General features: G+C 32.0%; 1 protein-coding gene across 33 annotated transcripts in view; it reads left to right on the top strand.

Annotated features, from left to right (window-relative positions):
* Positions 1-25,552, top strand: part of RIMS2 (regulating synaptic membrane exocytosis 2) — a gene marked incomplete at both ends in the record, with an annotated part of 602,684 nt that overhangs the window by 331,102 nt on the left and 246,030 nt on the right. For all 33 annotated transcript variants that reach the window (XM_081266168.1, XM_081266157.1, XM_081266187.1 and 30 more), the window contains 3 exons: positions 2,884-3,014; positions 14,186-14,357; positions 17,204-17,357. In XM_081266168.1, the coding sequence (XP_081122294.1) occupies positions 2,884-3,014; positions 14,186-14,357; positions 17,204-17,357 (457 nt within the window). The remainder of the gene's footprint in view (positions 1-2,883; positions 3,015-14,185; positions 14,358-17,203; positions 17,358-25,552) is intronic.

Raw genomic sequence — 25,552 nt, forward strand, 5'->3', positions numbered from 1 at the left:
TTGAAAGAACAAAATCCAAATCCAACTGAAATGTGTTTGGCTTATTTTGTTTATATTATATCATTCCATTTAATTTATTGTAATATTTGGGTACAAGTTGTTTGCCTGTTTTCTCTAGGAAACCTTTATATGGTAAAATAATGTCAATATAGTATTTTTTAAAAGTAGTATTATGCCTTCCTTGCTTTGCTGCATGTTTTTAAGAATTTGCTGATTTTCAATAATAGTTACTTTGTTTAAATTTTAGAGATCAAAATTATTTTAGTTAATATGGCAGTATAAAATATTTATGTACTGTTTAGCTTCTACTTAGAAAAATTAAAAACTGTTACATGGTAAAGCTGGGATGATAATCAAATTAAACAATTAGAAGGATACCAAGATTTTATTAAAGAAATTAATTGAGCATGAAAATTTTCAGTACTAGAATTGTGAAAATATATTTGTTATATTTGGGGAAATCAAGAGCTATGTTTTAATCATTTTTTTAAGAGTACAAATCAGAAATTTAAGAATATGATACAATTAGATAACTAGTGAAATATTTGAACTGGATGTCTATTAAAAACTTAAATTTTTAGTTTAAGTCCTACAATATAAATGAAAATTAGGGCTATCAAATATCCAGTGTAAGACAGCATATAAAAAGGTGCAATTTTGATTAAATAATGAGTAGAATTAAAATTTACTTGTTTCCTATCTAAATTATTTTAATAGAATATACTTGGAAAGTACAATTTAAATAACTATAAAAGACCATTATGAAAACATGAATGCCATATCCTAATATTGGTTTGTATGAGAATTGAATGATATTAGTGATTTTTTTTGGTTTTCCATGGCATGAGAAAATATGAAAAGAATATTCTTTATGAGATTTATGAAATGTATCTCAACTGTTTAATGATTTTTGAGCAAAATTATTGCCTCTGAAGATGGTAACAAGTGCTTAGTCTCAAGCCTTTGAAAATTTTTCACAATAATCAATAATTTGTTCACATAATTTTGAGCTCAGTCTCATAATGATAAATATTGTCTATGTTTTTTAATTTTAAAGTTTATTGGAAAATTTTTTATTTTACCATTTCAAAATCCTTTTTTCTTTGACGTGTCAATATTCATGTTATGATCCTTTGAGAAGGATTTTTAATATCTTGAAAGAATAAAGCCATAAACTATTTTGTTACTAGTGAAAAATAAAGAACGTAATAATTATTAATGTGATCTTAGTCACACATTTTAGAGGAACTGTGACACTATCTACATCTCTTTCATTTCATATACAGTGAAGCATTTCTGCATTTATTTTTTATTTGTTTTCTTCTCATGGCATTTGCCAAAAGAATATTTAACTCTTCACTCCACCCATACTTATGTATCTGTAGTTTTATATTGTTAGACATACAGATGTTTGAACTTTTTCTCCTTCACTGGAGACTTTTTCCTTCAGGTTGTTTCCTTTGCATAAGGCAGTGGTTCTCAAATTTTAGTTATCTTAAGGTTCACTAGGAGGACTAATTAAAATGTAAATTCCAAGGCCCCATTCTGATAGAATAGCTGAAGGTGGGCACAGAAATTTATAACTTTTAAATAAATAAGTCAGATAATACTACTGTAGGAGTTTGTTAGCCAGACTTTGAGAAACATTTTTTAAGGTCTGAGTTTTGAACTTAGAAACTCTTTAAAAAATTGCTGTACAATAGGAAGATAATACCTATATTAATCATAAAGACTTAATAGAATATAAAAACTAGTAATTAATTTTTAAAATTTGGATATTTCTTACTCTTATTCCTATAAGAGGACTAATTCTTCTTAGAAAAATAAAAGGGTTAGATATTATTTTCTCTACTCTTTTGGGCTGTCAGTCTATCTCTGCTAAAAGTTGCTTAGTCTCTTGTTATCTAGATATGAAGTAAGGCACTCAGGAAAGCCATGGTGGAATTGGAACTGAACTACCAGTGTTCCAGATATGATCAGAATTTATTTTTATCTGTAATTCTCAAGTTTCAAATTTTTGGTTCCTTTTCAGTTTCAAGATATTGGTCAGAGATGTACTGAGTTCTGAACCAAGATGTGGATCAGAGCCATGGTTATCATAGATCCTGATATAATAGAATCAGCTATTTAGGTGTGAAGGTGTGAAGTATGTGTGTGGAAGATGATACCTGTTACATGAAATGAATTCATCACTGGATGTGAAGTTCCAATCCCTAATTATGGCACAGTGATATTATTCACATTTTCTTATCACATGTTATAAAGTGAAATCTTATTATTCTAAGGATGTGATGCATTTGCTTCACTAAAGAAAAAGGAACTTTATGTATGAAAAAGTAAAAAAAAAATTAAAAATTATTAAAGCTTTAAATGTGAACTGGAGGAATCAATTGACCAAAGCTACTATTAAATCCTCTTTGCTCAATCTTTGAAATGCCTTGCTGTGGAATAACATGAAACATTTACTTGAAAATACCCTATGAATATCACATAAATAAGTTACTATCTTCTCAATTCGTTTTGAGGATTTATTCTAAACTCATTATAGGGGAAACAAAATGAACTATAATGATTCTTGCTTAGAAAACAGAGCATTGATCATATTGCTCTTTAATTATGATAGTATAATTATTATGTGAATATTAATAAAGAATTAGGATAATAAGCAGTCCGAGTGATTTATCAATTAAAACAAAATATATGAACAAACTCTTTTATTCATTGATGTTATTATAATATATTCTTTTATTTTATAGTTTACTTAAATGAAATTTATATTTTGTGTTAATGTTAGTGTAAGACAATGGTGTGAAGATATTAGAAATGTAAACATGTATTGGCAGTACCTGTTTGAGCTGATAAATGAATATTTTTGCTTTTCAGATAAAACTATGGTTTGACAAGGTTGGTCACCAATTAATAGTTACAATTCTGGGAGCAAAGGATCTCCCCTCCCGGGAAGATGGGCGACCAAGGAATCCTTATGTTAAAATTTACTTTCTTCCAGACAGAAGGTAGGGATATGAAATAAAATAGATATTCTCAGAAATAAGTGGGAAAATATTAATAACAAATGAGTGTTTGAATTCTATATTATTTATGTTTTTGTATTATACCAGTCAGATACTTTTGAAATCTAACATAAACATAATCATTCTTAGTAATCAGAATAATGCCAATCAAGTATTTGAGATTATTCTTAAATGTGGATTAAATATGCATTATATATTATTAAATATTTATTTTAAGCATGTGTGAATTGTTTTTGAATAACATGTATTTATTTATCAAAATCATTAAAATTTATAACCCTCAAAGTCAAATTTTTATCCAAACTTTAGAGACAAAAGTTGGAAATGATCCTAAAAATATTCATATTTGTCTACAATTTATACCTCCTATTACATGATATTGTTTCACTCTATTCCACAAAATTAACAAGTGCATTTCATTACCCCATATTAACAAGGAAACCCACTAGACTCAGTTTCAGTTTCTTCAAGTATTATTTGTTTTGATTTTAGTCAACATAAATGATATTGTCTGCTGCCAATGTCTTGGCTGGGCACAGAATCACGAGCCACCACACCTTTTGTAGATTCAAACAGCAATTCTTTATTCCCGAACTCACACCGGCCTCTACACACACGTTCTGGGGAAATCCCAGTTCTGCTGCCGCCCAATTCACCTACTCCACGAGGCTTTTTTTTCCAATATACTTTCTTTCTTTTTTTTTTTATTGATTATTTAAAGCATTACATAGCTCATGATATATCATCTTTCATACATTTGACTCAAATTGTGTTTTGAACTCCCATTTTCACCCCAAATACAGATTGCAGAATCACATCTGTTACATATTCACATTTTTACATAATGCCATATTAGTGACTGTTGTATTCTGCTACCTTTCCTATCCCCTACTATCCCCCCTCCCCTCCCCTCCCATCTTCCCTCTCTACCTCCCCTGCTGTTGTTCAATTCTCTCCCTTTTTTTCCCTCCCCCTTGCCCCTCATAACCTCTTATAATTCTATGTATCATTGAAGGTCTCCTACTATTTCCATGTGCTTTCCCTTCTCTCTCCGTTTCTCTCCCCCCATTCGTCTTTGTTTACTGTAGTCTTTTCCTCATGCTCTTCCTTCCTGTTCTGTTCCTCACGAGAACTCAACGGGAGCTCAGGTAGCAGGAACGCCCTATTTCCAGCAGCAATAATCTTCAACCTCCAACTTCCCTAAAACCCATATTGTCTTAAACCGGGAACGCCTTAAACTTGTCTTAAACCTAGAATGCCCTAAACCCAAGGACCGGGATACTTCCTCAAACCTGATCAGCTCTAAACCCAGATCCGCCCTGGTCCTTGAGCAAGGTCACCTTACATGCAATGTCAACAGCGAAATTCCAAGGCAAGTCCATTTAACATGGGGTACGCTGGCAAGGAAATTTCAATGCGTCATTCCTACTTGGCAATGGCCCTCAGCAGTCTGCCTCCATTTAAATAGAGGTTTAGAATTGGAGGAATATCAAAATAATCTAATCTTTTTAATTTTAAGCATGTAAAAATGAAAGGGTCTCTGCAGTTGGGATCATTAAAATAAGGAGAATGTAATGATACTAATTACCCTTTCCTCAGCTATTGCCTCCCCTGGTTTCCAAGGCAGAGTGCTCTCAAGAGCAGGTCATTTTTCTCAGTTCAGAAGTGGCTGCACACAGATGTTATCCTAAACATGTTCATACCTTTTCAGATTCTAATTTTCTTTTTAGTTCAAATAGAAAGTTCATTAGGGTTCATTTGTATGTCAAAGTATCATCTGAACAACAATCTCAGCAAAGAAAAGGACAAAAGAAACTAAATGATTAATAAAATCCTTACGGTTTATTTGATATATATTTTTAAGTGAGAATTGTAAAACAAATTCCTCATAACATATCAAGGTGTCACAACATCTGGTTATTAGAAACTATTTGCCAAATAATTTTACTTTATAAAGTTAACTTGAAGAAAATTGTTCTCTAACCAATTAGATTATCTTTTGGAGAGAGATATATGTTGAACTGTAATTAGAGCGTAGACTTCATAGCTTCATATAAGTCTAGACTTCAGGTGAATGCCAGATGTCACAGCCAGATTAGCCTATCATCCTGGTAGTGAAGTCACATGACTTCTTACAGTAGTAGGATTTGTTACCCTAAGCATTGTTGATATGCCATGATAAAAATGTATAGGAAGTGCTACATTATCATGTTTTTATACACACACATGACTTTCGTTTCTACTAATTCAAATCTTTAAAGAGAAACATTTTTTTTAAAGATGCCAAACTTCTATCAAATTATTGAATTTCTTTTTTGATTTGCCTTTTTAAAAAATTTTTATTTTTTACTTATTATACAACCTCTCTTCCTTCTTTCTGAGCAGATAGAAGTTAAAATGGTGAGGTAGTCCTCCTTATCCAGTCCCTTATATTCTAAATATAGCATTGTTTTCTCTTTTTTTTAATTTCAAGGAATTAAAAAAAATTTTGTTGTTGTTGATAGACCTTTATTTATTTGTTTTTTATTTATATGCAGTGCTGAGAATTGAACCCAGTGCCTCACACATGTCAGGCAAGTGCTACTGCTGAGCCCCAGCCCCAGTTCTAATATCAAGGAATTTGAGAGACATTTGAATTTTTTTTTCTGAGATTATATCTCATCTGAATTCTTTGTTAGTTTATCAGGTCTTTGATAATTGTTACAGTTAGGTAAATTTTGTAGCTGTCTTTGTTGAATGCATTGTGTTAGGGTTTTATTTCTAAAGAAGAATTCTCTGCTTAACATTATTGTTGACAGTTAACTTATCCTGTCAACTTTTTTTTCCGCTGTTGACACAATTTATAAACACTAAACATAAATAAAGGAATATTTGTGCTTTGGTTATAAATTTCACTTTTCCTGGCAATATTTTAGGGAGAAATGCTTGAACATATGAACACAGAAAACAATTCATGCTTTTTTTTTGTTGTTGTTGTTGGTAAGATTTTGTGGAGGAGCAAATGAAGCTACACAAAGAAATCTACTCTAGAATCTCAGTTGAGCTATTAGAAAATTACTACAGTGCATAACTTACTAGTGCTATAAAAAATAACTGGGAATACTATGCACTCTTTCTAATATCTTGAAGTAAATTTGGTTACCAATGTATATTTCTTTCCTTCAAACACCACATAAAAAACATGCTATTATTAAGGCAAATGGAAAGCAAAAGTGCTGATTGCATAAAGATAAATAAAAAAAGCTTTAGACTCTATTTTATTTTTACAAAATTTTAACTATAGGCTTAGCATCTTTAAAAATCTGTAACTGCTGTCTTGAACACCTTCATAGATTCTAACTGATTTTGGTTTTTAAGTAGTTTTAGCACTTTTTCAGTGCTTGACTTTATATCATGATATGATTCTGGAGGCTTTGATTATAAATCTAAAAGAAAGTAAAACTCATTGTTTTTAACTTGCTGAAAATAAAGTTATTTTTTCATGGTTCTTTTTATGAATTGGTGCTTGGGCATACACTAAATAGCTCTATTGAATTGTAATAATAGAGGTTAGGTTTGTAAGGAAATTTAGAAATTATCTTTTTCCCTTTCTACCCATTAAAGAAATCCCTTATAACATGGTCATTCTTTGAGAGCTCTTTTCATTTCTTTAAAAGAAAGTTCTTGGCTTATTCTCCGCTCCTTTCAGATTTTAGTGTAAAGCATTTAAATTAGATAGTCAGCGCGTATTAAATATTTCCTTCCTGGTCTTCTTGGTAGGAACTATGTCTTTTGACAAGGTCTCTGCCGCAGTCTTGGCTGGGCACAGAATCACGAGCCACCACACAGCTTTGTAGATTCAAACAGCAATTCTGTATTCCCGAACTCACACCGGCCTCCACACACGTTCTAGGGCAATCCCAGTTCTGCTGCCACCCAATTCACCTACTACACGAGGCTTTTTTCCCAAAATGCTCTCTGAATCTCATGAGAACTCAAAGGGAGCTCAGGTAGCAGGAACGCCCTATTTCCAGCAGCAATAATCCTCAACATCGAACTTCCCTAAAACCCAAGGTCTAAAACTGGGAACACCCTTAACCCAAGGACCGGGATACTATACTTCCTCAAACTGCAGGATACAACCTAATCCTGGATCCACCCTCGTCCTTGAGTAGGGTCATCTTTCTCAAACACACATGCAAGGTCACAGCAAATTTAACATGGGGTACGCTGGCAAGGAAATCGATGCGTCATTCCTACTTGGTAATGGCCCTCAGCATCTCCCCCCTTCTGATTAATTAAACAACAAGCAATGTGGCTTAAGGACCGTGCCTGGTAGGTTGTCCAATTCAACATATGGTTCTTACCCATCATGGGAAAACTGACCTTTAGGCATCAGCCTCCTGTCTTAGGTTGAATCCACTGCAATCAGATCAACCCGTCACTGACTACCGGTCCAGCATTCAGCCATGCTTGTGGATAGGCCTATGCACCAGTGGGGGGGTGAGGTTCTTGCCTCACCTCTGTTGGCCCCCAAATTTAGCCTTGGTGCCAGTGGGGGGGTGAGGTTCTTTGCCTCACCTCTGTTGGCCCCCAAATTTTAGACCATCACTAGTAGAAGGGAGGAAGATACAGAAATGCCACGACACCAAGCCAATTGACGGCTCCTTTGGAAAAATTGCGTCACTGGTGACACCATCAGCAAAGATATGCCAGCATTACCACAATTAACATGGGGTGCGCTGGCAAGGAAATTGCATCACTGGTGACACCATCAGCAAAGATATGCCAGCAGTACCACAATTCGCTGCACCAGACGATATTTCACAATGCATGCGACTGATATATAGTCCAGGCAAGTTCTGCAGGCAGTTCAAATCGGAGGAGTCTATCAATATGTCCATTTCCTCCCAAAGTAAATCAAGTCCTTGATTGAGCATTACTTGTTGAGTTATATTCATTGATGCATCAGTTTATACAGTTTACTGTGATGGCTATCATAGAAGCTGTAGTTTGGTTTTATCTTAGTCTTCACCGGCACTGGGATGGAGATGGGAATTCTGGCAATGACGCTAAAGAGACATTATCCTGAACAGAATTATTAAATATAATGAAAAGGAAAGGTGAAAGTAAACAAACAGATCTGTTAACCTCCTTAAAAAACAATCCTTAACAGCTGTTTACCTAATTTAAATTAGTAAGCAAACAGATCTGTTAACCACCTTTAAAAACAATCATTAACAGCTGTTTACCTAATTTAAATTAAACCATTTAAATCACGTGAATAAAAAAAAATTCGGATCCATTTTTTCATGAGCGCTCCTCATAAATGAAATATGGATATACACACATACAGACATACAACACAAAACAGAAATGTGCACACAACATACAACACATAAGACAATAGTAAATAAAGGCCTTGTAGCTATACCTAGGTGAAATCTCCATTGCAATGTTTAAAAACTCCACAGTCAAAAAATAAAACATAGTCAAAAAATAAAACTGATCAGAAAAACATTAAACTAGGTTTGTAGGAGCTCAAAAAATAAAATAGAACTTTACGATGTGGGAAAAATGCAATAATAAAATAGATATTGATTAAAACACCTTGGTTAATCACTGTCGCAGATGTAAGAATAGCCAAGCTGGAGCTCTGGATATCAGCTGTTATGGATTTGAGTCAAATCATCTTTTTCTTCTGTAGAAATTGCTTTAGTTAATCTCTCTGGAATCCAAATCGGCTGCTGTTCTCCCTGTGGAAACAAACACAAACGGAACCCCGACTCCAGACAATAACTGGATCAGGACCTTTCCATTGTCCTGTTAGAATATCTTTCCAAAGTACCTTAGGCTTATGTACATTTTTCGGATACATATGTCTTTCTGCAGCACTAAGTTCTGATGAATCCAAATTTAAAAAGTTTAGAGTAAAAAGGGTTATTTTATCTTTGGGGGATATATACCCCTAAGATCCTTTTAAATTTAAGTCTTTCAAAAGCATTCTGCCTTAGTTTTTAGAATTACTTTAGTCCTTTTAATTTTTTGATGTGGTTTTAAATAAATTTTCCTTCTATTTTAATGTTTTCTAAATTGGCTCTTGCCTATAAATTTTAACACCCTCATCTGAGACTTGTAACTTCTGCACCACCAAAAATTAAAATTGATGGGCTTTTTGAAAAAATTACTAATAATCTCCTTGTTCTTCTATTTTATTCAATATTTGACTTTAAAATTCTCTCTTCTATCTTTTTCTATCTAGAATGTCTGTATCTAATAGTTATCTTAGCTTTTTGGATTTTCTATCTGAAATACCTTTACTTGACATTTTCAACCATTTTCTATCTTATTTCTATCTTCTAGTTTTCTTCTAAGGTTTTTATATTTACCCTTAGTTGCTTTTTTCTCTCCTAGTTTTCTTTTATTTCCTATTTTGTGGGTTTAAAATTCTTGTCTTTCTACGTCTTTTTTATCTCCCTATATATTTTTTATCTTTCTACATCTTCTTTTTTCTTTTTTTTTTACCCTTCTGTACTTCTGTTTTTAAAGTTTTCCACTTCAAATTTTTAATCTTCTTTATCTAAATATCTTTTCGTATTATCTTCCCATTTTCATGGGGTTTTTTTTCTCCATCATGAAGGCATCTTAACCACCTTCAATTTAACCTTTTAAAGCCTTTTGCAACTTATTTAGACATTTTACAACTTTTTACTTTACCACACAAAGATTATCTCATCTCCCTCTTTAATAGTTTGATGAGTAAAGCAATCTTTTTTCCCGCCATGAAGGTATCTCAACCACCTTCAATTTAACCTTTTAAAGCCTTCCAATTATCATCTATACTGTACTTTTAAATGTACTTTTTCACCACCTACAGCTTCACTCTTTTAAACGAGGATTCGATCCTGTTTAAATCGCTTTAATGTTAGTTTACATGGCTGCCCTTCAACCAAAGGCTTTTTTTCTTCTCCATTAAGAAGCTTTGTCTCAATCTGCCATGTACAAATACCTTTTTCTTCTTTATTCCTTTCTCAAGCTTTTAAATTAAGTCTAGTTTCCTCAAAATCTTTTTAAATGGCATTTTACAACTTTTTACTTTACCACACAGAGATTATCTCATCTAGAAACATTTCTTTTTCCTTTAACATTTTATATTAAAATATATTTCCACATCTTGAATCTTTTTATATCTCTTTTTTAACCATTAACCCTTTTTATAAATTCACATTCTGAAATAACCCTTATAAAATTTCTGATTTAGACAAATTACTCCACTTTAATAAGATGAAATAATTTCATGTTTTTTAAGGTACTATAATATTGTAATTGAAACCCAACTGAAACTTCTTATACTTTTTGTATATAAATTACACCTGATAGAATCTTAAGACTTAGTAACCTTGTTTCAGCAAAGACACAGACCAAAGCAATATTAAACTTTTTTCTATTTACCAATTTATGAAAACACACATAATGTTTAAATATATTACCTTATGGAACTTAATAAGTAAAGAGCACTTGATTTTATATTTAGTGGTTGATATTTTAACATTGTAGCTTAGTAAATTAATCAGATATCTGTCTCCATGGTCTAATAACCTCTCTGCAGCAACGATTTGCTTGGTCATAAGCCAGTTGTTTTATTAATGGCATTGCTTGATCTGTATCCCCAAAAATTTTGGCGGCTGTTTGAATAAGCCTATCTACAAAGTCAGCGTAAGGTTCATTAGGTCTCTGTATTACCTTAGATAGTCATGTCCAAGTTAGTAATGGATTCGACCATGCTTACCGTGAAGGGAGCTTGGGGATCGTAGGTTGTTACAGCCTCCTTTAACTGCTTCACTGTTTTAAAATCTAAAGCACGGTGAATTCGCTGCCCTCCTACCTGTTCAAGTACAGGGCATGCTAATCTTTAAGGTCCTGTCTCAGGATCCCACTTATCAACTACGGGGTTTGAGGGCCACTCAGCTGTTTCCATCGGTGGGGCTGTTGGTTGAATTACGCTCTCTGGTAATAAAACGGAGTTAGTAACAGCCTCTTGTTGTGGCCTTTTTCCTAATAACCCCTTTTCCTTTAAATTTTCTTCCTCTGTCTGACTAGCTCGAGAGACCTTCTCTTTTGCTTGATCTAAAATGTCTTTCTCCATGGTCTGAATCTCTAACAATTTACTTAACACCTTTTCGGTTTCTTTTTTACTAATTTCTAATCTTCTATAAAGATAACGCAACCCAATAAGATAACACAGAACAAAACCGCAACTGAATGAAACAAAAACTGAATAAAAATTCGCTGTATCAATTTTCTCTTTCTCCGGGCTGACAAACTTCAAACCTTGAGCCATCCATTTTTCCCAGTTTGCCTGAGAAATTTCTAGGGACAGGCAACTTGAAATAAAACCAAATAAATCACAACAAGAACACATTGTTTTTTGAAATGGTCACCCAATCTCAGGGGCGAGCAATTACACTTACCTCCAAGTTTCAGACGCTCCGCGTATGGGCCACCAAATGCCGCAGTCTTGGCTGGGCACAGAATCACGAGCCACCACACAGCTTTGTAGATTCAAACAGCAATTCTTTATTCCCGAACTCACACCGGCCTCCACACACATTCTAGGGCAATCCCAGTTCTGCTGCCACCCAATTCACCTACTACACGAGGCTTTTTTCCCAAAATGCTCTCTGAATCTCATGAGAACTCAAAGGGAGCTCAGGTAGCAGGAACGCCCTATTTCCAGCAGCAATAATCCTCAACATCGGACTTCCCTAAAACCCAAGGTCTAAAACTGGGAACGCCCTTAACCCAAGGACCGGGATACTATACTTCCTCAAACTGCAGGATACACCCTAATCCTAGATCCACCCTCGTCCTTGAGTAGGGTCATCTTTCTCAAACACACATGCAAGGTCACAGCAAATTTAACATGGGGTACGCTGGCAAGGAAATCTATGTGTCATTCCTACTTGGTAATGGCCCTCAGCAGGTCTCAAAATTCGTTCTTTCATGGATGGAATTTATGTGGATGCTAAATGAACATTTGTTAACAATTTAAATGAAGGAACCAGGGAGAAAGAACATTAATCATTGTCTTGGTTATTACAAGTTGAGTATCCCTTATCCAAAATGCTTGGGATCAGGAGTGTTTCAGATATCAGAATTTTTCAAATTTTTTTGAATATTTGCATGTATATAAGAGTCATCTTGGGAATATGATCGAAGTCTAAATACAAAATTTCATTTAAATTTCCTATAAGCTTTGTACACATAGCCTGAAGGTCATTCTGTACAATATTTACAATAATTTTGGTGTGGAATTGTCCATTCGTGGCATCATGTCAAAATTCAAAACAGAATGGATTTTGGAGCATTTCATATATTATATTTTTGTATTATTGATGCTTAACATGCATTCCTTTTATTTAGTTATTCTTACATCCTATATATACACATATATATGTATATATAATATGACTTCTTTTTCATGTATAGCAATAAAATCTAGGTGGGTTTGCAAATTTAGTTTCATACAGTGCGTTCAAAATTTGTAAAGATACATTCTATATTATCTTTTCTGTGTGTGTGTGTGTGTGTGTGTGTTTGTGTGTATTAACAAATTAATTATCAGTATACCTAAAGGCAGCTTTCTCTCATGTTACATATAATGCTCTGAAATACATAATTTTATTATGCAAGTCAAATCTATATTGAAACTTAATATTCCTAAAAGAAGTTGTGTAACTTCTTTTTTTTCAGAGATGTTTAGCCTTTCTTTGTTCTTTGTCCTATTTATTTCCTAGCTGTATTACTCAGCTTTCTGTGCTGTGACAAAATATCTGAGATAAACAACTTAAAAGGAGGAAAGATATGTTTTGGTTATGGTTTCAGTATATGGTCACTTGGTCCTGTCACTTTGGGCCTGTGGTAAGAGAGAACATCATGACAGGGAGTGACTCTTTGAGCAGAGCTGCTTACCTCATGGTGGCTAGGAAGGAGCAGGGTGGAGGACCAGCAGCCAGAATCCCCAAATCCCATTCAAGGTCATTCCCTCAATGAGCTCAAGTCTTCCACCTAAGCCCTGCCTCCCACAATTTCCACCACCAATAGGCCATCAACAAGGTACCAAGCTTTTAACATTGTGCTTTTGGGGGACATTTAAGATCTAAACCATAACAACAGCATTCTTATAACAGTGCTGTGCTGAGAGAATTTGAAGCGTTAATATTATTCTAATTGGAGTTCATTTTTTTGTCCACTTCTCATTTTAAATAGGCTCCCCTAGTTTAAAGTTTACTTCCTAGATGATTTTCTCTATTTCTATCCAGTTTTTGATCCTCCTTAATAAATAGAATAGTGATCTCCAAAGAGGATGGAGATATACCATAGGGGATGTATGTATATATATATATATATACACACACATATATACACACACACAGTACCACGATATAATATGGTACAGCATGTGTATTTTTTAAATATACATGCAAATAGTGATGTGTTGTTTAAAACATGATAAAAATATGCCATCAAAATAAGTATGAAACTGTTTTGAGTTGTAAGTCCCATCTGTCCAGATGATCCTCTTGTATTTCCAGCCTATATATTGTAGCTAGTTTACATAGAAACAATTTTCAATATTTTAGAAGACATGGTATGTTGAACAAGCAAATGGTATTTCTTGTATATAAGGAAGTAACTTTATAAAATGCATATAAATTTCTTATTAACTGAACTATCTGGATATGATATGTACATTGCAATTTACTCCTATTTTTATACAATTATATATCAGCAGTTTAAATGAATACTATGTATAATTTTACTGGTCAATTACCATTTTGAAGGTTTCCAATAGAGCAATAAGTTAAAAAAATTTAGAGTTAAGATTATCCATTATTTACATTATTTTTATTTATTTATCTTCTTTACATTTTGAGAGATTATGTTTTCAATTGTTGGGCTTTGAAAAAATTGAATTCCTGATATGATTGTCATACTTTTAAGTATGGCATAATTATACATCTTATAAATTTTAAAAATGTTTTACAGATAATAATATTTGCAGTATGACAAATTTGTGATAGAATTTCACTTCTCCCCTGAGAAATTTTAAATTAATAAATCTTAGGGTGAACAGGGTTTTATATAAGTTTATATATTCTTTTCTTTCATAGTGATAAAAACAAGAGAAGAACAAAAACGGTTAAAAAAACATTGGAACCCAAATGGAACCAAACATTCATTTATTCTCCAGTTCATCGAAGAGAATTTCGAGAACGAATGCTGGAAATTACCCTTTGGGATCAAGCTCGAGTTAGAGAGGAAGAAAGTGAATTTTTAGGAGAGGTACCTGAAATTATTTAAAGTTCACATTATTTATGTTATTCTAAATGCTTTCTTTAATGACTATGAGTAAATTTTTATATTTAAACATGAATAAGTAAGCATATTTTTTTAATAGAATGAATTTTGCTACTTACTACTTTAAAATAAAATGATAGCATAGAAAACAATGGCTCTAAATTATTTTTTATTAAAGCTTAGCATGCTGGTGATGGTGCACAACTATACTCCCAGCTACTAGGGAAGCTAAGGCAGGAGGATCAACTTGTGCATAGGAGTTCAAGGCTAATCAGAGCAACATACTGACTCCCCATTTCAAAAATAAATACGTACATAAATAAATAAATATTATGTGATAGTTTTTACTGCTTATTCTTACTACAGAGATCTCAGTTGAATGATAGAATGTTTCTATTTCACAAAGTGCTTTGCTTTATATTATCATGTATATCTTATTATTGAACCAACTATACCACTAGTAAGTAGTTCAATCATTCATTCATGGATTAGTTTTTAATGTAGAAGACACTGTGTTAAGGTCTGAGATTTCAAAGATGAATAAGGCATGTTACTTCATATTAGGGAATTTACAATGCACTGGGGATTCAGACAAGTGAATGACAATTATAATATAGCGCGCCAACTGCTGTAAGAGGGAAACTACAAAAGGAATACATAATTCAGTAGTGTGACACTTCAGAAGTGTCAAAGGAAGGTTCCATGAGAACTGGAATGTGGCAAAATCAAGAGAAGTGAAATTCCTGAAAGGGAATAACAAGACATCAAGGCTGAGGGAATTTGGGGCAACCACATTGAGATTGGAAGGAAAAGTGGTTAGAAATGAGACTTGTGTGTTAAACTAAAACCAGATCATGTCATTTAATATAATATATTAAATTTTGATTTATCCTGGGATAATGGGAACCAATGATAACTTTCAAAAAAAGCCTGGCTCAATTGTCTTTGTACTTGAAAAAATATGTTTAATTGTAAGGTGATAAATATATTAGAGAGGAGCATCATAAGAAGCAGTTCTCCAGCTATTAGCATGCTAAGTTATCTACTTTCCAGCCTTTTCCAGTGTTTGGTTTTTCTGAGTAAATTAATTGGTAATTTCATGGGAAAAACAATAGTCAACAGAAATATAGAAATGAATGTTGTTAGCTAAGAAACCAAAGTAAACCAATTTGGGAAGAAGGGTAATACAGTTCTGAGCGGAAATTCTGAAGCGAGCTGCCTAGGTCTACATACTTGGCACTGCCACTTCCTGGCCTTGCATCCTTGAGCAAGTTATTTAACCTAGCTGTGCTTCAATTTTCTCTTTATCCAAGTGGAAATAATACTGCAAACTGGGCAAACTAAGGTTTATATGAGGATTAAATAAATATATTGTTTGTGTCTCTGCGTGTAAACATTTGGAGCATACTGCATGCAATTCTAAAAATAATTAGGGAAAGTTTGGACAGCATGAAATAATAACTTGCTCATTTTGCTCTTTATTCCTGTAGCTAAATAGTACAGCAATTTATTTTTATGTTGCAGGTCTCACTAACACAAGTGCAAACACTCAAAATTATGTAACACTGTAAAAGAGTAATTTATATCTACATTCTGATTTCTTTTGCAATTTAAAAAACATTCATATAATATGGTTTACATTAAAAGCTCCTTGCTTTTTTTCCTTTTCTGTTTTTTTTTTCCAATTGATAGGTGATAATTGTACTTTTTTTTATGAGGTATAGTGTGATGTTTAGTGTTACTTTAATCCTTAGCGTGATGGTACAGTGTACACAGAGTTTTGAGTAAGACAAATGAATGCATTTTGCCTTTTTCTCTTATGGGCTGGTGTGATCTTAGACAAGTTCTTTTAATCTTTCTTAGGTCTTGGTATTCTGGTCTGTAAGATCAAATTGTAGATTTTTTTCTGACAATTAAGATATATAAAATAAAGCATGGTTCTTAATACACAGGTGCTTGAAATTTATTTTTCTCTCCTCATTTATGAATTCTAGTGAGGTTATACTAGTGATGATAAAAAAAGAAAGATTTTTAAATTAGAAAATAATGTGTGCATACATTACTATTGCAGACATTTTAAAAGTAAAATGTATTATTTATGTCGTGGCAAATTTAATAGCCTCTAGCATTTGGGTAGTGAAGGGTCTATGAAATAAATATTTAGATATTTAAAACTATTAAATCACTAAGAAGTTAGAAAGAATTATCTTAGTTATTATCAAAATATATTGATAATTTTGAAACATCTATATTACCTTGTTATTTATTACTTACTTTCATTATAATTATATATAGTAGCTGAGTTCATCATGACAAAATCATACATGCATGGTATGACCCACTCCATTGTAGTCACTGTTCCTGTCACCTCTCCTTCCTACCTTCACTATACTGATCCTCCATTTTTTCCAACCTTGATTGGTGCTATTCACACTACTATAGGTGAAATTCCCTGTGGCATATTTTGTGTGCACATAACTTAATTTTGTCAAATTTATTCTGCCTTACCTTTCCTTTCTTGTCCCTCTTCTCTCTTTCTTGATATCCACTGATCTTCCCTCTATCTTTATGATATCTGATCCCTGCTTCTTTATTTTGTTTTAGTTTCACATATGAGAGAACATTTGACCCTTTATGTTCTCAGCCTGGATTATTCCACTTAGCATGATATTCTCCATTTCCATCTATTTACTGGAAAATGCCATATAAATGATTTTGGTTTTGATTTAACAGTATTACTATTATAATTATTATCAAAGTTAAAAGACCACTTAGGACAATTTCCTTACTATTGGCATATTATAACAGTCCTTTGTCTCTTGGATTTTTAGATTTTAATTGAATTAGAAACAGCATTATTAGATGATGAACCACATTGGTACAAACTTCAGACCCATGATGTCTCTTCATTGCCACTTCCCCACCCTTCTCCCTATATGCCACGAAGACAACTCCATGGAGAGAGCCCAACGCGGAGGTTGCAAAGTAAGTTTTCAGCAAAATGTGTACTTTCATTGACTTTTTCTAATCTTGAGCATATTTCTGACTGAATTTAAAGTTCTAGTTATGGGTATTAAGAAGTATCTGTTAGTGTTTTCATAGGTACTATTAAAGCTTTTCAATTATTTGAGACACTAACATAAGGTTATACCTATAGCTTTTACTCATCACAGTATTTAAGGGCTTAATCATTCTATTTTGGATGCTGTGGACTAAATAGTTATGTTTAAATCCTTATTCTTAGAATCTTAAATATAGGAATGATATAGCTAATAAAGTAGAGTTTGTTTGTGTAGCTGTAGATACTCAAATTAGTGATTTTCATTTTCATTGTCTCAAGTATTTTATGCCTATTATTGGTAGCAAGTATAGCATACTGTTTGAAATTATGAACTTTAATTTCAGGCTGAGTTTAAATTTTGATTCTTAAACCTTTGAGTTGAATAACTTGAGGCAGATGATCTCTCCATGCCTCAGCTTCCTCATTTATAAATGGAAATAATAATACCTACCTTACCAGGTGGTTAGAAGAATGAATTAATTTCAAGAACATAAACTGATATTATTGTCATTGTTTTGTTATGATTATTAGTGTTTAGATTTTACCTTGGATTATATATAGTCTGACTAATATAATTGCATCAGTCCAGAGAAGTTTAACATAACCTCATAAAATTTTTCTATATTGAAAAGTGACATTGTTGGCTCTTTGCACTCACAATAATAGTATTCATGGAGTAGTTTACTTTTCACGGAATCTGATTTAGCAACATTTTTTGTCCAATACTGAAAGACCAATTGACTAACTAAGATTCAGAAATGTCCATTTATTAGCACAAATGCTGTGTCATTTATTAATTATGGCAAGGTACCTGGCACCATAACAATTAACTATTGTGTATAATGGATTAAACCTTCCTGGTGAATGGGAGGGCTAAATTATGTGTATAATGATAAGTATAGAATTAAGAGCAGAAGATTGGTCTTATGGAATATTTAGTTAGTCACAGCAATACCTAAAGAAATATTTTGCTTCTTTAAAAATAATCTGTTGATTGGAGTTTTATTTTTACTAAATGTAATCTCATACACTTGAATGGTATTAATTGAATAATAGCGCTACCCTACTCACTTTCAGCCTCCCCATACAGTAAATACCATTGAACCATATTTGTAGGTTCCCTTACAACACCATTGGTTGGAATAATTATAAAAATGTAACAGATTTTGTGAAACTAATTTTATTTTTTCTGGCCACAATCATCTTTTCAATTCATTCTTTCTAAATCACCCTGTAGGATAATGGGTTGAACATAACAAGTATAAGCTATTATGTACTAGTTCTTATAGTTTTAGTTTCTAGGCTACTCATGCTAGCTATCACTATCCTTTCTTATAGGACTGGCCTTTTTTTTTTCACCTACTCCACTTATGATAGCAATAATGAGTAGGTTTGAGGACTGTCAATACCTGAAACTCTTAAAAGAGAGTATTAATTTTTTTTCTCCCTAGTCATTTGGGAATAGTGGATGTAAGAAACAATGAGATATTTTCTAGGTTACTGTATGTGTCATGGATTTTCCTGCAATTAATTTAATTATTCTTGCAGCTTTTAATATTTTCCCATTACTAAAATGACTTTTTTAATTATTTATTGATCAATAGTACTATATTTGCTCCTGGGCAACATAATGGCTCCATGCATTGTATTATATTGTCATTTACTACAACTAACATCTGACAGTTTATAAGCAATGTATAGGCCTAAGGAGATTTAAAAACATGTACATACACATAAAAGGAATAATGAATAGGAAATAACATTTAAGAATTGAAAAAATGTTAAAAACTTTATCATTGGCTAAATATATGTTGATCATAAGTGGCAGGTACAAGTAAGGATATGAATAAATATCTTTTTAATTTATTCTAATTTATTATACATGATGGCAGAATGCAATTCATTTCATATTGCACATATAGAGCATGATTTTTCAAGACACTGTTTGTACACAAAATATTTTCACACCATTTGTGTCTTTTACATGTAGTTAGGGTAATGATGTCCATCTCACTCCACCATCTTTTTTACTCCCATAACCCTCCCTCCCCTTTTCCCTATCTAAAGTTTCTCCATTACTCTCTTGTTCCACCCTCCATTCTCATTATGAATTAGCATCAACATATCAAAGAAAACATTTGGTAATTTGTTTTTTTTGGGATTAGCTTTTTTGCGTACTAATGTCTAACTCATTCCACCATCATTCCTACCCCCTTGCCCTATTCTTTTCCCTCTCTCCCCTTTGCCCTTTCTAAAGTTTAAATATCTTAATTTTAAAACTTCTTTGGTGACATGAACCTCCTTTAGGGTGTTTTCCCCCATGGAGAGAGTAATATTGCATTTATCTATGAGTATGTTACATGTTGGCAAAGATCATGATCATGAACATACTTGATTCAACATGTATGAAAAGTTACAATCCAAAAAAAAGAGGGTGTTACAATCATTCATGTATTCCCTACATTTACATTATAGTGTGTTTTGTAATCCAACCTACAATACTGTGAATATCATTATGAGTTCATTTAATGTACATAAATATTTATTGGAATTTAAAATGAAGAAATGGTAATGTTGAAATTACTTTCTTTTCACTCATAATTTCTATTTTAAATTTAAAGATTCAAGTGATTTAAGGCAGTATATTATTTACATGAATATTAGTAATTTATAATTCTTATTAATATATAAGGAAATAATAAAAATCATTCTAAAAGTAATCGTTTTATGTATCTTATTGATAATTTAAATATTTTTAGAATTTGAGATGAAGACTCCAGGAAACTTTTATAAACATTGAATGATCTTCCATATTAAAAGATTGGTACACTCTAGCTAGCTTCATGTTATATCAGTATTCTTGCATATAACAAAATAAGAATATTATTTCATGTATTCAAGTATCTATAGAAATGGTCACAGAGTCATTCCTACAGAGTCTGAAAGAAATTAGTCATTGCTAAAAAATTGTTGGAGCAGTGCATATTTCAAACAGTGATTGATTAAGCATTTTTGAAAATTTCTACTCAAGACTCAGAATTCAGATAATTAACTTGCATTAATAAATATGTGGAGCTGCTTTTCAAGATGGTCAAATATCTCAAATATTAACATAACTTTTCTTTTTATTCATTAGTCTGAAACTTCATTACCTTCTCACACAGATTGTTTTGGAATATTATTTTGATGTTTAAATTTTTCTTGTTATATATTATTTACTGTTATTCAGATAAAATTGTAGTGTCTTGAGGAAAAAGTTTTTAACATGACAGAAGTTATTTACAAATTTATTATTTGAAGTTATTAACCATTTTCATCACAATGAACATATATTCTATCTTTTAATTTCATTCTTCATTCTTTGTCTATCAGCCAAATTCATCTGCCTTCTCAAATGTGAATTCTTTACTCAGAATATAATGTTATCACAACTTTGATTGTTAAGGTAGAGAGCATCATTTTTATTATATTTTTATGTCCACTAGTTTTTAGAAAAAAAATGAATGGAAAGAAACCATTGTATCATTATGATAAATCCAAAATGATGCTGTTAAGAGGTAGAAGATAAAAGAGACATTATTTTATAATTACGATTTTTCATTTTGTCTGATAGTTAGAGGACTTTTAAGCCATTATGTCTTATAATTTTCTACCTCATTCTCATGTCTCTTTCTGGGACTTCAGTTAAATGTACAAAGGCCTCTTGACATCATTCTGTATGTTATTGAGCCTTTGCTTATTTTTTTAGTCTCCCTCCTCTTATTCCTCAGTTGTTCACTGATATTTTTGTGTCCATGCATTTGTGAAATCCAATTATGAATTATCTTATTAAATACTCTTTTTTTGTTTTTAAAAAGTTTTGGTGATGGGGAAGGCCTCATGCATGCTAAACATGCACTTTCCCATTAAGCTACTCCCTAGGCCCCAAAGAGACTTCATTTTTAATTTTAAGATATTTATTTTGTTTTTTCAAGTTTCAATATCCTTCCTGAAATTTCACTTCTTTTACTTTGTGTATAAGTAGATATATAGATACAAATATTTGTATAAACCTATATGTATGTGAGTTATATGAATATGCATGGGTTTATATATGTAAATGTGTATGTATTTATGCATATATAAAATGCTATAAATTAATGTATTTGTAATACTCATTTTTAAATTTTTGTTTCCTAATTCTAACATCTTAGTCATCTGAGGATGTACTTATATTTATTTTCCCTTTTCATTAAAAAATTATTTTATTATAGGCTGGATATCGTGTTAAATATATTTTAGAGGCTCTGGTTAGTGAAGAATGTTCCATTTAATTTCAGCAGATAGAAAAATTACTTAAAAATCACCTGAGTCCTGTGGAAGACACATTAGGAAAAATCTGTTTGTGTGTCTTTCTGTAGTTCTAAAGCATAGATGTTAGTCTATTTTGTGGATCTTATTACTAAGGTATGGACTTTCTAATAATAGTTCAATGTGTTTTCTAAATGCCTATATTATAGTGAGAATTTAACTGCAAACTCTGCATCAGCATGTTGCTGAAATCTTGTAGCTCTTATTCTCCTGCTGTATTTGTTTTTGTTTTTCCCTCTGCAGATCACAATTTAGACAAGGCTTGGAGGATTCTTTTTGTTCTAATTTAGGTCTTTAAAATTTGGGAGCCTTGTAGGTCCTTCCTTCCTGGATTTGCACCTCAATGTCAGCAGCTCTGAATTCTTATTTCTGTTTCCTCAGTCTTATATAAGACTGAGGCTTTTTGAAATGTTTTAGGCAATTTATAATTATTACTGGGAGCAGAATTAGTTGGAATATGAGTTACGTGACCATCCTTAGAAGCAAACTACATTTTAAGGTAAACTTTTTACTCATATATATAGCATGCATATAAAACCATGTATAAGTCATACACACACACACACACACACACACACACACACACACACACACCCCTGAGTGAATTTTTATAGTGTAACACTATGAAACTAGCACTCAAATCAAGAAATAGAAAACTACTAGCATTACCAGCCTACCTCTTAGAAAATTCAAGTAATCATTCCCCTTGACAAGGTAACAGCAATCTCCTGGCTTCAAATTTTATAGAATAGTTTTCCTTGTTTTTAAACTTCTTATAAATGAAAAACACATGTATGAATTTTATAGAAATGAAATTACACACAATGTGTAATTTTCATGTCTGGCTTTTTTTCTTCTAGCATGTTTATGCAGTGCATCAGTATTGCTATATATAATCCCAGTTAATTTATTTTTGTTGCTATAAAGTATTCCTTTCTATTAATATACAGCAATCTATGCATTCTACAGTTGATGGAAAGTTTATTTGCAGGTTTGGCTATTCCTAAGATTGCCGTTATGGATGTTCTCATACATGGTTTTTCATAGTATGTGTTTCTTTTTTTCTTTTTTTCCTACAAATATACCAAGTAGTAGGATAGATAATAGACCATGCTATATTCAATTACAGTAGACATTGCTAGACAGTTTCCCAATTTATATCAATGTATATTTCCTATAGCATCAATTGAAGGTTCAAATTTCTCCAAATTTTTTATTTATATTTGGTATTTTCATTGCTTTTCATCATCATCATCACCATTCAAGTGGGTGTAGTGTATTCTTTCATTGTGCATCATTGCATTACTCTAGAAACCTTTTCTAAGATTAACTGACTATTTACATATATTCTTTCATGAAGTGCTTGGTCAAATTTATTGCCCATTTTTCTTGACATGTCTCTGTTTTTTCGTTTTATTTTGTTTTCTTTCTTTTTTTAAACTGTGATTTATAAGAGTGCTTTGGTTTTGTGATTTTTAAAAACTATAGACTTGAATTCTTTGTTAGACATCTATATTGTAAATTATGCTACTCTGTCAATTGCCTTTTTATTCTTAAATGGGATTTTTTTTTTTTTTTGCCAACACAAGTTTTTAGTATTAATGTTCTTTAGTTTTGGGTTCTTTTAGTTAGGGTTAGTGCTGTTGTTGTTGTTGTGATCTGTTTAAGCATCTTTGTCTTTTTCAAGGTCAGAGTTTATGTGCTCCTGTATTTTCTTCTAAAGTATTGTTTTACTCTTCTCATTAAGTCTACAGTTGATCTGGAATTTATTTTTTGAATATGGTGTGAAGTAGGACCCAAAATTGTTCTTACCTTGTAGATAGACATTTGATCCAGGATGTTTATTGGAAATGCCATATACATGTATTTCTGAATAGGAATGTACTCTTTTGAGTTTTGATGTACAACATTATCTTTTTCATAAATAATGGAAAATTCTTTTTCCTGAAATTAATATACCTAACTTGTTTTTCTTTCTCTTACAGCTTTGGTTAATTTCTGTAATAAAATCTTATATAAAAGTTACATTATTAAGTAGAGGTTAGCATCTATCTTTTGTTCTCCATATACTGGTAACACTTTTAAATATTTCCCCATTATAGTAATGCTTGCTTTAAGATTTTTGTGTTACTCCAAGAGAATCAAGAAAGTCTATTTTATCCTTAGGTTGATAATAGTTTTTAATCTTGAGTGGATGTTGAATTTTATTATCTTTTTTTCCATGTATATATATTATCACATGACATTTCTTTTTCATTCTATTAGTGTGGTAAATTACACTGTTTTTCAAATGTTAAGACAACCTTGAATTCCTGGAGTAAACTTAGCTAACTCAAGATGCATCGCCCATTTTGTATCTTTATAACTATTTTGTTGATTTTATAGAATTTTTACATCTATATTCACACAGAAGAGAAAGATTATCTTTTATCCCCCACCCCCACAATTTTTGGTAATATCCTCATTGGCCCTTATTATAAGATTAGAGTGAATTCTCCTTCTTTTCTCTATTCAATACCTTTTCTTTTCTTGAAGTACTTTGGTATAAATGTCATGCTGAACTCGAAAAATGTTTGGAAATATTCTCTCATTTTTTTATTTCTGTAGAAGAATTTGTACCTTATCAATGTTAATTCTTCTTTAAGTGTTGTGAAGTATTAACCACTAAAGTATTCAGGGCTAGTACTATCTTGTGTATAGGTCTTATAGTAGAATTTTATTTCTCTACCAGATTTAGAACTATTCAAAATGGGGATCTTCTGTTGTTAAACTTAGTTGTGTTTTTCTTGAAATTTGAAAATTTCTCCTAATATTTTCATTTCATTTGCATAAAATTGTTAATTATAATGTTCTTTGTTTTTATTGGTTGTTCAAAACATTACAAAGCTCTGACATATCATCTTCCATACCTTTGATTCAAGTGGGTTATGAACTCCCATTTTATCCTACTTTTAGAAAAGTCATGATGAAAGAATTTCATAAGACTATCAAATATTTCAATAGAGTAGTTCATCATATCCACATAATTTCACCATTACTGAATTCTTTTTATTCAAAAGTGAAGCTCTAAGACTCATGGTACAATTGGCAAAAAATTTTAGCATAAAATTATTTAACTAATAGATGAAATGAATACATGAAAAAGAAATAATTCTTTGGTTTTTAAAATTTTTTACTTGTTAGCTGGGTGCGGTGGTGCACACCTGTAATCCCAGCAACTCAGGAGGCTAAGACAGGAGGATCACAAGTTCAAAGCCAGTCTGAGCAAAAGCAAGGCACTCAGCAACTCAGTGAGATCCTATCTCTAAATAAAATACAAATAGGGCTGGGGTGTGGCTCAGTGGCCAAGTGCCCCTGAGTTCAATCCCCAGTATCAAAAAACTAAAATAAAATGTTTTACTGGTGAAAGTTTAATAAAATAGCTACCCAAATTTTTTTTAAAAAAATACTTTCATTATTACAACTTACTCAAAATGTTTTTGAGTCCATTTTCTTTGGAATTTCTTACATGTTTAATTGCTCTCAAATACCATAAATTTCTATTTTCCTCGATTTTCTACATATACTGTTTCTTTTTTTTAATTGGTTGTTCAAAACATTACAAAGCTGATTACATAGCATCTTCCATACATTTGATTCAAGTGGGTTATGAGCTTCCATTTTTTACCCCAAATACAAGTTGCAGAATCACATCGGTTACACATCCACATTTTTACATAATACCATATTAATGACTGTTGTATTCTGCTACCTTTCCTATCCCCTACTA

This window comes from Spermophilus citellus, assembly GCF_964194105.1.
Source record: "Spermophilus citellus genome assembly, chromosome: 14".
NCBI classification, from domain to species: Eukaryota; Metazoa; Chordata; class Mammalia; order Rodentia; family Sciuridae; genus Spermophilus; species Spermophilus citellus.